This window comes from Trematomus bernacchii, unplaced genomic scaffold, assembly GCF_902827165.1.
Source record: "Trematomus bernacchii unplaced genomic scaffold, fTreBer1.1, whole genome shotgun sequence".
NCBI lineage: Eukaryota > Metazoa > Chordata > Actinopteri > Perciformes > Nototheniidae > Trematomus > Trematomus bernacchii.
The window spans coordinates 60,298-77,437 of NW_022987546.1; the positions used below are offsets into that span (position 1 = coordinate 60,298).

Here is a 17,140-nt window from a genome sequence, read left to right on the forward strand (position 1 = left end):
AGTACTGGATCGCCACAACAATTACAGGAGCTGCTGATCTCTTTCTGAGAAGATCAGTCAGTGTTTGTGTTCGGCAGGAAGTCAGAGATATCAACATCCATTCAGCAGCAGAGAAGGCCCTTTATGATCACAATGATTGGTTCCTGTTATTGTCACTGAATTTACTTTTCTCTCTCTGGCTCTGTCTCTGACTCACACACCTACCAACACACACCTCTAAAAAAACACACCTTCCCACACACACACAAACAGAGCCTGGCTTAATGAAGATAACCACGAAGACAATCACTACGTAACGTCTTGGCTGTCTTCGGCCTCCGGCTCTCGTCTGGCCTCTTAACTCTCCTGTTATCCTTGGGGTCAATTTGACCCCATTCAATGTTTAACATATCTAAAAAAATGGTTCACATTATTTTTTTTGCTTAGTATTTCATGACTTTTCCTAATTTAGTGAGGATTAATGGGCAAACATAAAATGAACATGAAGATATTTTTTAAATGTCCTGTATACACTTTGTACGCATCGGTGTTCCTTGGGGTCAATTTTACCCCAGGCTGTTTTAGTAGTATAAAACATATACAAATGTCAATATTTTACACATATTTGTGTTGATTGTGTAGGATGATATTGAGGTGACTATTAAATGCAAATGCATCATTGTAAAACAAAACTACCCTCTGCTTTAGTTATTGCTCCTTTAACAACATCAAAAAGATCTTACTTTAACATGTTATTTCTGTCAGTGAGTTTTTATGGTGATTTATATATTTGTCGATAGTCACATAATAGGAATTCTGGATGTATAAAGGGGTCTGTAGGGGGGAAGGTTGGGGTAATGTTTTATTTAAATGGTTATTTAGGTAGTCAACTAAGATACCTAAAGCACCAGAGACATACATTTTGGTTAACATTTGGAATATGATCATTGTCTTGAGTTTTAAACTACTGGGGTCAAATTGACTCCAGAGGATAAAGGGTGTAAAGTAAATCTGAGGATAACAGGAGGGTTAAGCAGATCTTCAGGTTAAGCAGCAGAAAAGAAAAATGGAGGAAAAGTGAGTGAAGGGCTCACAGGAGAGAGGAGGGTTCTGTTGGTCAGTGGATAGAAAACAGCAGAGGTGGGATAAGTACTCAGATCTTGTACTTGAGTAAAAGTATAAGTACTCTGTTGAAAGTAAAAGTCCTGCATTGCAAATGTTATTCAAGAAAAAGTATAGGTCAGCATCAAAATATACGTAGGTACCAAAAGTAAAAGTACGCCTTATGCAGATTGGACCATTTCAGAAATATATATATTTTATGTTTTGATTATAAAATATAAACTTTACACCACTGCAAAACAGGACACATACAAAAACAATTGTTATAGGGAAAAAAATATATATATTACTAATATATATATTTTTTTATATTACTAATAATTAGTAATATAATAACTCTATATACTATAATACATTTGATATTCTTAACATCACACAATGAAGAATGCTTTTTCAAACATGGCCCATTCATAAAAAATGTAAGGTGCTCCTTAAAGGTGGGGTATGTAATTTTGGAGAAACCAGCTCGAGTGCGCTAGAATTTGAAAGTACAACACACACGAACGAGCACATGACCAATGAGGGCACGAGATAAGTTTGTGCACAGATGGAAGGCTGACAGGCAGGTAGGCCATCCAGTTACTTTAGCCGGGCCGGCTAAAATGATTGGTCGTGCTTTTTACAGCGCTACGGCTTCCACAGATGACATTTTTTTATGTATTTATTGTCAAAGCATTTAATTTAAATTAAAAGTTTTTCTGAAATAAATTACATACCCCACCTTTAAGGTCCTGACACACCAAGCCGATTTTCGGCGCCGATAGATGTCGATAGATGTCTGGCCGTCGATGAGCGTCGTGTCGCCCTACTCAGATTGGTGTGTCCGGCCCCGTCGTGTCTTTTCGCCCGTGCCGACACCTTCCGCCACCGGCTGTCAGTAAAATGCCGTCGGCTAAAGAAATCACTCTGATTGGCTGTTCAGCTTAGCGAATCAGTGCATGAGAAGCGAAATGGAAGTGAGGGACCCAAACAAACAATTAAGAAGGCAAATCTGAGATTTAATTTAACTCCAGCTCTCGACACAGGTTCGGGAAAGCCCCATGAGCTTCTCGCTGTAGAGTGAAAATAAAACGCACACGCTATTTGTTGTTTGTTTATATCACGCAGTCTGTTCTTCTTCTCTCGGTGTATCACGCAGTCTGTCTTCCGGTTGTTGCCTCTTTTGAATGACGAATACACACTACCGCCGCCTGCTGGTAAGGAGAGTTATTGCCACTCACGCATGCGCAGTTCGTACGTGCTACTTGGCCGTCGGCTGAAGTCTTTGCGGTGTGTTCCAGTGCGACTGTTGGCCAAGACGCAGGAGACGTGAGGCGACACAACAGTCGGGTCCGTCCAAGCCCCCACGAAGTGCGCCGGACTCTGATGAAAATATTTGTTGTGTCCAAACGGCGGTACTACAATTTCCGTATCAGTCCGTGACGTCACTGGGCCCAGAAAGACTTTTTCCCATTGACTAACATTGGGAAAGAGACGTCTGTATATCAGCGGATCTTTTTTTTAAACGAAATAAACTACCCAGTATGAACTGTTTTATAGCCCTTATTATAATCATTAGGTCCTTAAAGTTGTAAAACGCACTAAAAGCCGAATCTAGATTTATTTTCTGTCTCCATTCATTCTACTGAGCCGAGAGTGGGAGCTACGGGGGCGGGGCTTAAGGGGCGCATGCTCTGTGAGTGCACATACGGGTTCTTCCGCTCTGACAGCCAGGCATGATGGGTAATCTGTGACGTTTCGCTCTCTCAAAAGTTGGGCCATTTTGTCCTCATGCGCCAATGAGCAGCTCTCATAGGAAAGAACGAGACCCCGCCTCCGACGCTGTATCCAGTTCTTATTATACATCCATGGGACCGTCGGGACGTGTTCTTTGGTGTCAGTTTGGTGTGTAGGGGCCTTTACAGACACCCTCAAAAGGTGAATTCAATCTATTTTAGTTCTGAATTATTCAAAAGACAATTAATTTTTGAAATTACTCATGCAACAGGGACAGTGTATACTAGCATTGCTCCTGTCCCTTTACGGACATTACATAGTCCCGGTAAAAAAGAAGATTATATAAACATTTTCAAACTAAATCAAATTGAAATGGTTTATGCAGAAAAATAATGTACACGTTTGTTTTATGTTGGAACACCAAAGCACTGCACCATTAGGTCTTATTAAAAACATGCAAAACAGAAGTAAACAATACAATTAATGCAATAAAACTGAGTTATAAATGTTAAATGTGGGGCATTAATAGTGGCTAAATATTGTGATTTGCAGCAAGCTGCAACATCTGGTTCTGATTGTATAGAAGTCTATGAGAAAATGAGAAAACTCTTGTCATGTTGACTAGTAGGAGTTAGACAAGGAGTTATTTCTTACATTTTAAATATAAATGAAATTAGTTTTCAATTAAGTTGACCCTCTAATTGCAGTTTGTTAAATATGGGTACTTTTAGGCTACATTTTCTAGGACCCACAATTCTCAAAATGGAATGGATCATTGAAAATGTATCATGAAATTATTATAGATATTTCAAATGTTTTCGTTTTTCATTATCACATGAATGTGTAGCAGAAATGAAATAGTATTTTAAACCAGTATGATATTAAATGTGAATGTGTGTCAAGGTTCATCTCGGATCAGGTAGTACATGCAGAACAGAGTGTCTGCCTGCACACAGAGCCAGAGGATCCTGGCATCAGAGTTTGGGCGTCACGCTGATCTGTGGTGTGACAGACTGCTGGAGGTGGGGTCACCTTCCCTCCGGCTATTCCTGTCCAGTTCACCTCTGTGAGCTGTCTGTTTGTCTGCTGCTTTAGTTCAAAACGCCTACCAGTAGGTATGATGATGTCCTCACAAGCAGGGTGAAATTGAGACCCTCATCTTCCCCTTCATCCCTTTATCCTGTCAAACCATTATCTTCTTTTGAACAAAGAGCTCATTAACCTGGTTGTTGCCAAGAAGAGTGCTCAGCTCCCTCAACCTGTCTGGCCCCTGGCAAACACAGTGTTCCTGACACTTTTTAAATCTAATTTGGATGAGGTGTGTGGTAGTTAGTGTGTGTACGCTCTGACTCTATCAAAAGAATCAAAGCTCAACCCTTTGCTTTTAAAACAAGTCTTTAGTTGACCTTTGATTTCCTCTGACTGTGTCCTAATCCTATTGTAAGATTTGTTGTACTTACAGAAACAACAGCTTGACTGATAGGATTCCTCCAGGTTTTTGGAGGTTTGTCATGTGGTCAGCTTGGGGGAAAACTGGGTGGGTTGTCCCATTCGTTCTTGCTATTATATCTTTAATAGTCAATATTATTTTGGTTCATTTGCATAGAAGTTATCTTGTAAATGTTTACATTTGGTATGTCTAAATGTCCCGTTGTTCATACTTTTTCTTTCTCATTTTCTAGGCGAGTCTACCCTATGTTTAGGTTGGGGCAATTTTTTTTTCTGTACCAAATAGAAGGGAAATGTTAGTTTAATAACCAATGTTTTGGGCTTGTCAACATTTTATAATAAAACCAAATGTTGGTATTGAAATGTTCAGAATTGTGGTCAATAGGTCGCCTACAGGGTAAATTCAGGAGTACAGCACTTTTAGTAAATGTTCAGCTCTTCTGTGTTTCTTATCTAGGCTTTTACACAATGGGTTTATAATAAATAACCATCTTTCAATCTATGAAAGTGAAGCATACGTTTAAGATATAACAGGCATGATATGTGAAACATTCTTAGTTTCCTCTGCTGTGACTGACACTGTACTTGACATTATCTGCACTATGCGAAGGCTTTTAGCTCCACCCACCCTACTCTCCAGTCACTATACCCTTAGATGTACCTGCAAATAGAGTTTGAGCCATGTCTGCTAAAAGGATTATCTCTGATTATATACATTCCTGTGCTGATTTGAGGTACATTTGTTATCCGCAAGGAACCGGTTGAATGCTGGCACCCTGTTGCTCCAGATTCTAGGGATACGATGGACATCCGATCAGTGGCGTATAGGATCTGGACCGCCTGCTGAGAGCTGGCATCAGCCAATTTACCTCTTCTCCACTTTCCCCCCTTTATTTACAGGCTGTTTGTTTTTCTTTACAGTTCAACTACATGCCCTTGTTTATACAGTCCAGGAAAGCCTTGCTCTTCTGCAGCAACATCCTGCTTCAGTTTCTTTCAGATGCGAGTCCTGACAGTGAGCAGAAAATTCAAGGCTTTTATTGTCATTTGTGCATAGCTACAGTGTAGTTATGACAATGGAAATCTTAGGTCACAGGCTCCTCAAACAGCGCAACACAATAAAACAGATAAAATAGTGCAAGTAAATAAAATAAAATAGAATATAGTAGAAATAGTGCAGAATAGTCTATAGTAATTGGAATATTGATATAAGTTGCAAACAGATTAATGTTATGGATGTTCTTTAAAAAGTTCAGGTGTTTAACAGTCTTACGGCCTGTGGGATGAAACTGTCCCTTAGTCTGGTAGTTTTAGACCCGATGCTGCATTAGTAAAATAGTCTACTAGTTAATAGAGAGCACTTTGAAGGATTCTAGATATGGGAATGGACATTTGGGAATCACCTATGGCCCCTTATTAGCTATTTTGCAGGAACAATTATTGGATTCTGCTGTTTTTTGGACACAAACAAGCATTTGTACCCTTTCAAGCACAAACCGCCCCACTTCTGTCATTTCTAATCCTCTAGTGGTCACATATGTATCGTTGAGCCTCCAGATCACTGCTTCCTAGATAAACCCTAAGTCTGCATCTATCTTCTTAGACTGTCTGATTAGCACAACGTCATAGCATGGGGTAGTAATCCCAGTCTGGGCCCAGGAATAGAGCGCTGGGAGGGGCCAGGCCACTGGAGAGACGGTAGAGCCAACGTGCATGTGTCACCTGGGTAATCCCTAGTTAAATAACCCCCCTGGGCAGGAAAAAGAGGGAGGGAGCTGAGGGCAGGGGACGTGACACCGTGGGAGCAGCTCCAGTCAGTGTCCTCCTATCCCTGGGACACAGCACAGCAGCCGAAGAAGGAGAGGGATTCAAAGACTTGTTGGACTGTAGGAAGACAGTGCTTCGATCAGGATGAACTTTGCCGCCCAGTTTTTCTATTCGAGCTACTTGAGTGAGCGACTTGAGCGTTTGTACTCACCCAGGCCTGCACTTAAAGACGGAGATGAGAAGGACCCCTTCTGGCAGAGGTGGGATATTACAACATGTAGCCCTTTGGATCCTCAAGACCCCTCCCCTAACCAGCTTAGTCCAGTAGGAAAATATTTACCCTCTGTGCTTAGTTTGGAAAAAGCTTCTACCTTCATCGATTCAGCTCTTCCTTTAGTTACTTCCTTCCCTCCTCCTTATCCACTTTTTTTGAAGCATTCCCTGACAAATACACCCTCAAATCTCCAATCTATTCCTCTGCCACCTCCTCCTCAACTCAATCACAAAAGGAAATCAACTACCCCACCCATTTGTCTTCCAAATCCATGTTCGGCTGCTGAGATCCCCCAATCGAGGCTTTATGAAATCCCTTCCAACGTTCTTTCTCCTCAGATGATTCTCCCAAAACCTTCTCCAGCTCCATCCAGGTCCCCAGCAGAAATGGCTTCTATCGGTGTGTCCCCTTCTTCCTCCTCTTCCTCAGTTCCTGCCCCTTTGAGAGGAGAGCTCCTCCCAACCTTCCAAGCCCTGGTAGACTTGCTCCTTCGCTTGGTCCTCTACCTTGTTTTCATCTGCGTCCCCAGGTTACTCTCGATAAGAGAAAGACAGAGAGAAATCAAAAGCAAACAATCAAAGAGGTGGGCTGTTCAAGAATCATTAGAGTGCAGTACTCTGCCACTGCTTTGGGCAATATATTCTGTCAATGACATCACATCTAGGGTCACATGAAGGGTTCCAGTGGTTCTTAGCAAAAACGGAACAACCATGATTGTCATTGTCATGATTGGGTCGATTTTAAATGGACATGTCCAGACAAACTAAGAAAAACAACTTTCAAGAACTTTGGTATGAGTATCTAAACCATCTGGTGCTACTTGTGGTACTTTGACTTAAACAAACTGTACAAAGCATGCAATTTGGATGTCATACCCATGCCTGAATGACAGAAAGATGAAAAATGGCACTTACAACAATGCATCATCAACAATTGGGGTAATATAGTGCTTGGAGGACTTTTCTCCTCTCAAGGGATCATTGTTCCATTATAGGAAAAAAGAAGCAAAACAGCAGCCATTTTGGGCTTTTCGTTTTTAAATGGACATTAGAAGCTAAGATAACCAATGACCAAAGTCTGGCGGGCTGAAATATCTTTGGCCTTGTAATAATTTGTGTTGCCAATTTTAATTAAAATAACCTTCTTTACCATTTGAGGGATGCTTTTTGAGGCTTCATCCTGGCGGCCATTTTGCTATTTTCCCCCTTTTGATGTTGTTTTTTAACTCTGCCTTTGATCAGAAGCACCCTCCTCAGAGGTGCAGCCTCTGACTGTTCAAGTCATAAGTGCACACTGAGTGTCTTAATAAGGAACTGGAATTAACTGACAAGTAGAGCAGAGGGCAGCAATGGACCCTGTGGACGCGGTGAAAGGTCACACTCTTGTTTATGCCAACCATTGTGACATAAATAGACTGGTGTGTTCTCTGAGGAGTGCAGATTTAGACGTTTCTTAGGGAGAACTGCTCTATCTGGTGGGAGATTGGTATTCAAACACACTAATACCTAACGCTAAAGCACTTTCATGACTGGATTATTTTTTAGTTATTTTTAGTTACTCAGCTCTATCTGGACTGATACAGCAAACCCTGCCCATCTGAAGACATAAACACATATGTTCATACCGTAGATCTGAAGACGACTTGGATCCATTGACTAAGCTTATTCAAATTTAGCTATTAACTATTTGTGATCTGCTTATGTGGCTAGGTGACAAGGTTAATCTCCAAAGGGTGTAATCCTATTATTATGTTTATATTGTGTACAGTGCCTCCGTAAGATGGTTAGAGAAGTGTCAACAATTGATTGTGAGGTTTAATCCAATTTTGGCAATGTCATTTGAGAAATTAACAGTAAACAAGAACTCAGATATTTAACTTGACTAAAATATGCTATAAATAAAGTTACAATTAAAAGTATTGCATTCAAATTGAAGAGGTAGGGCTCATTTTAACCACCTACTATATTGCTTGGTAACCTATTATAACTTATTTGCAAATGTAGATCTTTAAAACTTAAAGTGGACCTATCATGCTATATTTTAATAATATAGTGTAGGACCATACCTATATAAGGCATATTTATACTTTTTTTTGTTCAAAATACCATATCAATATCATGCACTTTAGCCATGCCTCATTTCGCTCAATTTGCACTTTTGTAGCACTGTTTTTGCGAGGGGTGATTCTGTGAGAACAGCACCACCTACAGGCCTGGCATATGTACTACAGCGTCTCCAGCGCTTTCGAACGGCAATGGCCGTGGCTGTCTCCTCCTGATTGGTGGAGTTGGCCCAATAGCCGTAGCGCCACCGTCCTGACGTCAGGACAGTGTTCAAATCTGGATCAGTTTTTATCAGATCCGTTGCAGCCCCTTTTTTTAGAGATTTGGGTATGGAGGAAAATAGAGAGGGTTGTGTTTTCTGACACTTGGTGAGTTCCCTGGAACACCGGGGACACATATTCATGTATAAAAGACGTACAAAAGTGCATTTTGCATGATAGGTCCCCTTTAAATCTAAATGAATGTACTAACTAGTAACTAAAGCTTTAAATTGAATGAAACTTGGAAATGTAGTAAAGTAGAAGTATAAAGTAATAGACAGTAAGTTGTAAATACTCAAGTAGTGTAAAAACACCTCAACATTTTAAGTACATTTCTGAGAAAGAATGAACTATTTAAGTGAGTTATACTGTTTGGTTATATTCAATGGTCATGTACTGAGCTGTTATAAATGTAGAAAAAGTCTTCCAGGGTGGTGCATTTGTGTGTTTTGGGGAAGTTCAAACTTTATGATCTGAGGTCTGGATGCTGAACACCAACCCTTTTAATTCAAGGAGCTATGAAAAGCAAATTATTCTTTTGTTTGGGAATTGTTTTTCCTCTGGGTTGGAGTCTTGCCAACTAGTTCAGTGACAGATGCATCTGGATTCCCAGCTTTTGGTCCACAAATTAACCAGAGTTGCTCACTGGTCTCTGTCTGATTAAATTAATCTGTATGTTCATCGTAATGAAGTTCAGGCAAGTTTCAAGGTTTTGAGGATATAATTAGGACAAGGAATTAAGGTACTTCCTACCTCGTCTAATCTGTGTATCATCATTGTGTTGAAGTACATGTCAGTTTTCTCAAAGGCATGATATCCCAATCTAAAATGAATTACAATATGTCTACCTGGTGTTTCCTTCTCAGAGATGAGTTGTGTCTGGGCCCCAGTCAGCCTGGAGGCTCTGACAAATGTGGCCACATCACTAACGGTAATGCAGTCCGTGGATCCACCCTCATTGAACCGGAGCGTCTGAAGGACTTCGGTGAGGAGGAGCTGTTCAATGGGGACGTGAAGATCTATAGCACCAAGGTGGTGGGGGGTCCTGCTGAGATCGTGCTCAAGGACCCCCCTAAAACCAGACGTATGAGCGAGTTCAGGAACAACCCCAGACCTCTTGTCCCGTTTCTCCGCTTTGAGGACATCAGCGCCGCAGCCTTCAGGATCCAGGCTGGGATCCAGAAGACCCCCTGCACGGTAAGCTATAGAAGGACTATAGTGATGTGGTGGGGAAAGAAAAGGTTAACAAAAATGATATAGAGTGCTTCAGAACCCTCACTAAAAAATATAAACACACATCTTTGGAACTATATATTTCTATATTGCATTTATACTTAATACTGTAAAATCTTTGACAATTTTGCACATTTCTGCTCCAAATTACCATTGTAAAAACTACAGAAGTCTTGTCATGTTAATTAAAAAGTATTTTATATATTTATATATATTATATATACTTTTCATAACTTTATAGCATTTTTCCTCTATTCTTTTGTATGTTTTAGGATTTTTGTAATTCTATTTTTTATGTTATTTCAAATTGCTAACCCTAACCCTAACCCTTACTAACCAATACACCAAAGCAGATTCCCTGTACGTGAACACCTACAATTGGCAATACACCATCTTCTGAATAAATATAGACAACATTTGATGAACAAACAGACATTACTGGAATGATAGTTGCACCAACAGGGATTAAAGAATGAATAAGTAGATAATAATATCTGAATACATTGTCATAGACTAAAGAAATGTTGTTCCAGAAGATGAGCTAAAGTTATAGCTTTTGACCTATACAGTACAGTTCAGTTAACTCAGTTCAGTTAATTAAACATAGAGCTTCTCTTAAAATGCTTCTTCTTTGTGTGTTTGTGCAGTACTCCAGACTCTCCAAGCAGTATGGGATGGAGATCTACCTGAAGAAGGAGCACCTGCACTACACAGGCTCTGTGAAGGAGAGAGGAGTCCGGTACATGCTCAGCTCCCTCACACAGGTCAGAGACAGAGATAGATGATCCCTTCCTGTCCGTCAGGTCACAGCTAGTGATCTACTATTTGTGTGCTCCTGCAGACACTGACCAATACTGACTTGCAGTTACAAAAATAGTCTGAGTGCAGCTTTAATTGACAGTGGCCTGGAAACGTTTCCCTTAGCTTATCTTTGAGAGAACTTAAATAATGTTCAACCAACCTTACAAATGGCCTATCAGCAGAGTTGTGTTAATACGTTTCTTATATATTCTTAGGTTTAAGCCAACTGTTGAGCACACTGATGGAAAAAATGACTTCAGACGCCTTTATCCTCGCCAGTAAAGCCATGCAAAGATCTGCTTTGTGTCAGGAAGCATCAGGGATTATGGAAACTGTGGTTTACATTTTGAGAAACACTGGCTTTACATAGAAGGCCTCATTCGGTCGAGGCCAGAAATGAACCTAGAACATCTTTTGTGGTGATGGAACTTGGTGCAATGTTAAACCTTTTAAAGGACTAGTTTGCTATTTTGAGAAATATGCCAATTTGCTTTCTAGTGGAGGGTTAATGAGAACATCACCATTAGCTTAGCATAAAGATAACAAAGGGAAACAGCTAGCCTTGTTCTGTACAAATGTAACAATATCCACCAGTATGTGTTAAGCTCACTTATTAACATTGTATCTTGTTTTTTTAATCCATCCTTGAGTGTAAAATAAACCAATTTGCTAAGAAGTAGTCCCGCACAGAACCACTTGCAAGACAGCGGACCATTCTTATGCTGGAAGTGCAAATGTTAGTTCACACTGTGGAGGATTCTTCATTGACTTCCACTAAATCGGTTGACGTTGGCTGTGTGTACATACATTATATGACATATGAATACATATCAACGTGTTTTTGTCCCCCCAGGCTCAGCAGAGGAAGGGCGTAATCGTTGCCACTGACTGTAACTTCTCCATGGCCGTGGCCCACCATGCAGTAGAGCTGAACATCCCGGTGTTTGTCATCATGCCGTCATGCTGCTCCTCGCCTCGCCTTCGGATCTACAGAGACTACGGAGCCATGGTCATCTCCTACGGCAGCACCGGCCACGACTCCCAGAACCACGCCCGTCATCTGGCCTCAGAGAACGGATACCTCTACCTGGAAGAGTCAGTGTTAACATTCTCAACTAATACTTTTTATACCCAGTAGTTGTGGTCTTTAATTGACCAGGCACACATTTTGGGAAAGCACTGATGTAACTAATAACGTTAAGGAGGAACTCCGTTCCCAAATTCTCCATGCACTAGATACTTTCACAGTATTCATACACGTTCCCTATAGTCAAAAAGACTTTCTACAATATGGGACCTTTAAGGGGAAAAACTCCAGCAACACTTGTAATATTAAAGACAAACTTACAACCGAAAGTTGAGTTTACTTCTTTGGAAACCACTATGTTCTTCGCGTGTTTTCCTATTGGCCAAACGCTGCTACTACACTTTCGTGTCAGTCCGTGAAGTGATAAAATAATGACTAATAATGACTGTGATTAAATATTTTTAAGGTAAATCAGCTTGCCAGTTGCCTCATGGGCAAACATTGTTTAGTTGCCTCATGGGTAATGTAGGCTTATGGAGGTCGGTTTGGCGTGGTTTTACAAAGGAAATCTACAATATGAGGTCTGCGGATCATCAGGACTTCACCTGTTACACTTTTTTTTCTGATTTACAGAGAAGAAAATGAAGCATACCTGGCAGGACTGGGCACTGTTGGCATGGAGATCTACGAGCAAGTGTCTAAACTGGACGCAGTGGTTATTCCGGCAGCTGGACAGTACGGGCTACTGGCTGCTACAGCTGCAGCCATCAAACACCTCAACTCCAGAATTCTTGTCATAGTAAGTACACGCTCAAATTAGGTTGTTTAATGATCTGCATAATTGTCTACCTACTGTAATGTTTAAGTATATAATATAATTAAGTAATGGGTTGATCTGTAGCCCAATCTAACACCAGCACATTTCCCATAATTCTTTCTTCTGATTACAAATAAGTACAACTCCCTGGTGTTAATCCAAGTGTGTGTTGCCGATGTTGAAAGGTATCTGGTTATAGTATTCAATTTCCAAACACTAATGTGTTTGGTTTACGTCTTGTTTATACATGTGGTAATATGGTGAAAATACATTGGCTTTCTCCAACAGGGAATTGAACCAGAAGGATTCCCTCTGCTGCAACAATCTCTGAAAAGTAACGGCCCAATCAAAAACATGAACAGCAACCCCAATAAGAAACTCTATGGAGGTAAACTCAGTTAAACATTTAATAGTCAGGTCTTGTTCAAGGCTATTAAAGAACTGTGACATGCATGTTCAACAAACTTCATAATTATCTGCTAATTTTTCTAAGAGAAGCTTATGGCTTTTTTATTTCTCTATTGCAGATCTAATGGAGCATTCCCTGGGAGATAACACCTTCCAGCTGGCAAAGAAATTTGTGGATAAAGTCGTCTCTGTCAGGTACTTCACATTTACACTTTCACGCTTCATCTGAAAACATTTTCAATTAGATATTGGACTCCCAGTGTGTGAAAACTCATTTAATATTCTGAATATAGTTCACTGTAAAACCCCATTTGAAATGATTACTGCTCTGAAATGTAGAATTCCAGGTATTTTGATGCAGATATTGAATATTTTAGAAAATACTCACTGTTATAATCTTTTTATATCAAACCCTAATTTGAAAACGTATAGACCGGGAATTCTAACCGTGTTTTCCAATTGAGGACTTATATTTCTTATGGCTGCTGTAACTTATTTTTCTTTCTTTGCCTCTGCCTCACAGTGAGGAGGACTCTCTGGTGGCGATGCTGCGGTTTCAGGAGTTTGAACGCTCCACTGTGGACACAGAGGGAGCTATGGGACTGGCAGCCATCTTGGCTGGAAAACTACCAGAGCTGAAAGGCAAAAGGTGTGTCAAACTTGTTAATATTATTGAACCTTACAATGCCCAATTGGCAAATTATCTTAACAGTGTACTACAGCAGTTATATTCATGTTATAGCAGAAACACTCTTCAACTAAGAAAAAAACACAAGTGGTTCTTTTAACGTTTGGCTGCAGATAAAACAAGACTTGTGTGTGTATGTATATATGTTTATGTATGTGTGTGTGTCTGTCCTCTGTAGGGTTGCTGTAGTGGTGACCAGTGCTAACATGGAGCTGGAGCTGATGAGGCAGTGTGTGGACCGGGCCCTGGTGCTGGATGATCGGATCAGTAAGTTCTCCGTGCAGCTGGGGGAATATCCAGGAGACATGGCTAAGCTGCTGGACGTCCTGTCCAGAGAGGAAGTCAGGTAGGGGCAACCCCTGTTCATTTGAAAGATCTGTTGATCAATCTCTCGCTTCACGCTGAGGTCTAGTTTATGTATAATATCTCTTGATGCCACCTTTTATTCCTTAATGTCTTCGTCTATTTCCTCTAAGGTTGTTGGATGTCTGCCAACGGAGACAAAGTGACAAGTCAGACCTCTTCAAGGCAAAGGTATGCAACATATCTCTCCTCTACACATCATCATTTGTTGTCCTCGTCTTCAATTTGCACATTTTCTTTTCTTGCATTGCCATGAAACTCATGGCTTTGAGTTAATGGGACAGATTAGTGTAACTAAAAATACAATTTAAGAGAAATATAGAGATATCAGTGCTCTTTTTTCTAGTTTGTTTTATCCCGTAAGAACATATGCTTACACTGCAAGGCACAGCCAATAAAAACCCAAGATTTCACTTTTTTTGTCAGGAATAAAGTGTATTGTAACTTGTGTTATGAACGATTTATGAACTAACACCTACACAAAAAGCTTCAGAATATAGATAGGGATGAAACTGCAAAATATGGTGTATGTAAGTGCTACTGAAGTGGAGATTTCTGGCTCAGTATGAGGAAAAAATGACTTGAATACATTTTTCAACAGGTGAATAGGGTAAAATATAGAACCAGTACACATTACCATGGACCTTCCCTAAATTGATTGCTCGCATTAAGATTATGTATGTTTTAAAGGTTTTCAAGTTATGTTTAAATATGCAAATGAATAATGATCGAATCTAAAAATGCAAAGAGACCAAAATAGTCAAATAAAAACCAACATTTTTATTTGGAGTGTTTACTATCAACAATGTCAGAAGACATATTATGAAATCAAAGTAGCACAAAACCAATTTACAAGTGCATGAAAAAACGGTGTTGTTTGAAATAAGACCTCATTCTTACCATCCAAAGTAACATGACCTTTATCAAAATCTGAATAATGTCATATTGTGAAAAACAGAGGAACATGAGTAAGCATGCACCTAGTCTCCTGGTTCTCCTCTGCAGTTTACACTAACAAATTGGCACCATACTGTTTTTCTTCACCTTTGGTCAACAGCCACGACAAAAGGTGAAGGTGTTGCATAATTCACTCACTGACCTAATTCTAGGGTGTGTGATGTTAGAGGGCTAACTGTATGTGGATGTGTGTGTGTTGGCAGGTGGAGTGTGTGGTGGAAACCAGGGATAAAACACAAAGCATTCAGCTACGCAAGGTCCTGAGTGAGCGCTACCCCTCTATATGCTGGCTGGATCGGTGATCACAACATGAACACAAAGACTAGAACACGGAAAAATAACATGACATGACACATGAATATAATGTGAGCTGCCGTGCAAACACACCCTGCTACATACACTACTACAATATATGAACTCTGTTATAGGAATACCATTAAGACAGTGGCTGTTAAGCAAACCTAAGTGCATAAAGAAAAGCCTTGAGATTGTGTAGAGAATACTATTCATGTAACTTCTATTACTTATGCTGCTATCGTTCTTTAATTATGCCCCTGTGTAATTATGGTAAAGTGCATAGGCTGTATTCAGAAGATGAATATACTTATAGTTCACAGAGCATTATTCAAGCACTGAATATGTACTCCTTTAGTGCCCTCTACGTAAAGTAAGTACACACTATGCAACTTCCTAAACCATCTGCATCAAATATGTATTTTATTTTCAATCCATATTGTATTTTTGTATATATTTCTGTATTTATTCTGCCTATGGTAGAGTAAAATTGTAAAAAGTGTTCTCGAAATAAACATTGACTGTCTATGACTTGTTTTTGTGGTTTTCTGATGTTGTGATGGCTGGTGTAAACTCTCAAGAAAAAAAAATGAAACATGATGGGAAAGTGAAATGTTTCTTTACTGCCAACTCCTGATAAGAGCAGAGGATTGCTGCAGTGGAGGCTGGGCTATTTAAGACGGGCTAATGCTCTTATGTTCATAAGCAGAGGACATTGTGCAACTGCTTCGTGCAACGTCACACTTGTAGACCTGCAGAATATCTGTTTGTCGGTTGCTTGAAACACAACTTCAAATGAAAGCTTATGTTGCCTAATTTTTTCATATCTCAATATATCAAATTAAAAGTATGCTTTTGTTGAATTGTGTACTCACATTATCCCAAATGTTTCCAACACTTTACGAGCATCCTTTATTTCAGTCAAGTTTATTGGTCCGTTTCATTCACAGTGGTTGTCTGCCAGAAGCTTTTATGAATGTAACTTTTATCGGTTTGTAATCTTTGTTCTAATGACCATTGGTTTTAGATCTTGGTGATTTAAAATGATAATGTTGTGGAGATCCAGCATTCACACAACAGGAAATAATGAAACAGAGAGGAATCAATTAAACACAAACACAGATATAGTTGATCAGTAATTATTATTTAGTTGTTGCAACAAACAAACAATAATGGGGAGTACATCACCTGCTGCCACAGCAGCCAATCGCGGAACTGCCCCCCCAGAACAGAAGAAACACAGGGCTAGATATACTTTTCTAAATGACACACGAACATGTTCCCTCAACATGTTTAACGCACACACATTGTCAGTTCTCCTGAACTTGGACATGTTCCAACCTTATACAGTCATATATGTTGCATCCTCTGAGTTCTACATGATCCCAGATTTAATGACCTTATTTAGCAGCTACCACACATGCCAATGTATACAACTGCTGGTGAAGAGTTTCAGCTGGTTGCCTATAGATGGTCCTCCTTCCAGCAAACCAAATGAACAACACACCGTCCACTATACTGTTGCTTAATACCATGTGACATTAATGAATATACCAGAAATACGCTGTAATAAACATTCTGCTATAACAATATTTCAGCCAAATTCAGGAATTTAGTCTTCTGTTAAACACTCCCTCCTTTGGGGTTTTCTCCCCCTCTTCTTTGCTCCCTTAGCGTGCTTCTGATTGGCCCTCGGCTCCATCTTTGCTCAGGTGTTTCAGATCTGCCCTCACACATATTATATAAGGAAGGCTGGAGGAGAAGTAGCTCCTGTATTGTTTTCCTGCCAGACACTGCAGAGCTCTGTCGTCCTTAAATTAGGGTTTTACTCAATTTTTTCCCTTATTTATTTTGAAGATGGAGGATCTGGAGACCCAGTTTTCGCAGCTTTATGTCTTAGCTTAGTTGGTCTCAAATTCCAT

The 17,140-nt window shown here is 40.0% G+C and overlaps 1 protein-coding gene across 1 annotated transcript; it reads left to right on the forward strand.

Moving 5' to 3' along the window:
• Positions 1-9,470: 9,470 nt before the first annotated feature.
• Positions 9,471-15,226, forward strand: LOC117476236 (serine racemase). The gene is made up of 10 exons (XM_034122624.1): positions 9,471-9,827; positions 10,511-10,627; positions 11,518-11,759; positions 12,325-12,490; positions 12,797-12,896; positions 13,036-13,111; positions 13,440-13,565; positions 13,783-13,950; positions 14,081-14,138; positions 15,128-15,226. Exons 1-10 carry the CDS (start codon positions 9,471-9,473, stop codon positions 15,224-15,226), a joined length of 1,509 nt encoding a protein of 502 aa, XP_033978515.1.
• The last annotated feature ends 1,914 nt before the right edge of the window (positions 15,227-17,140 follow it).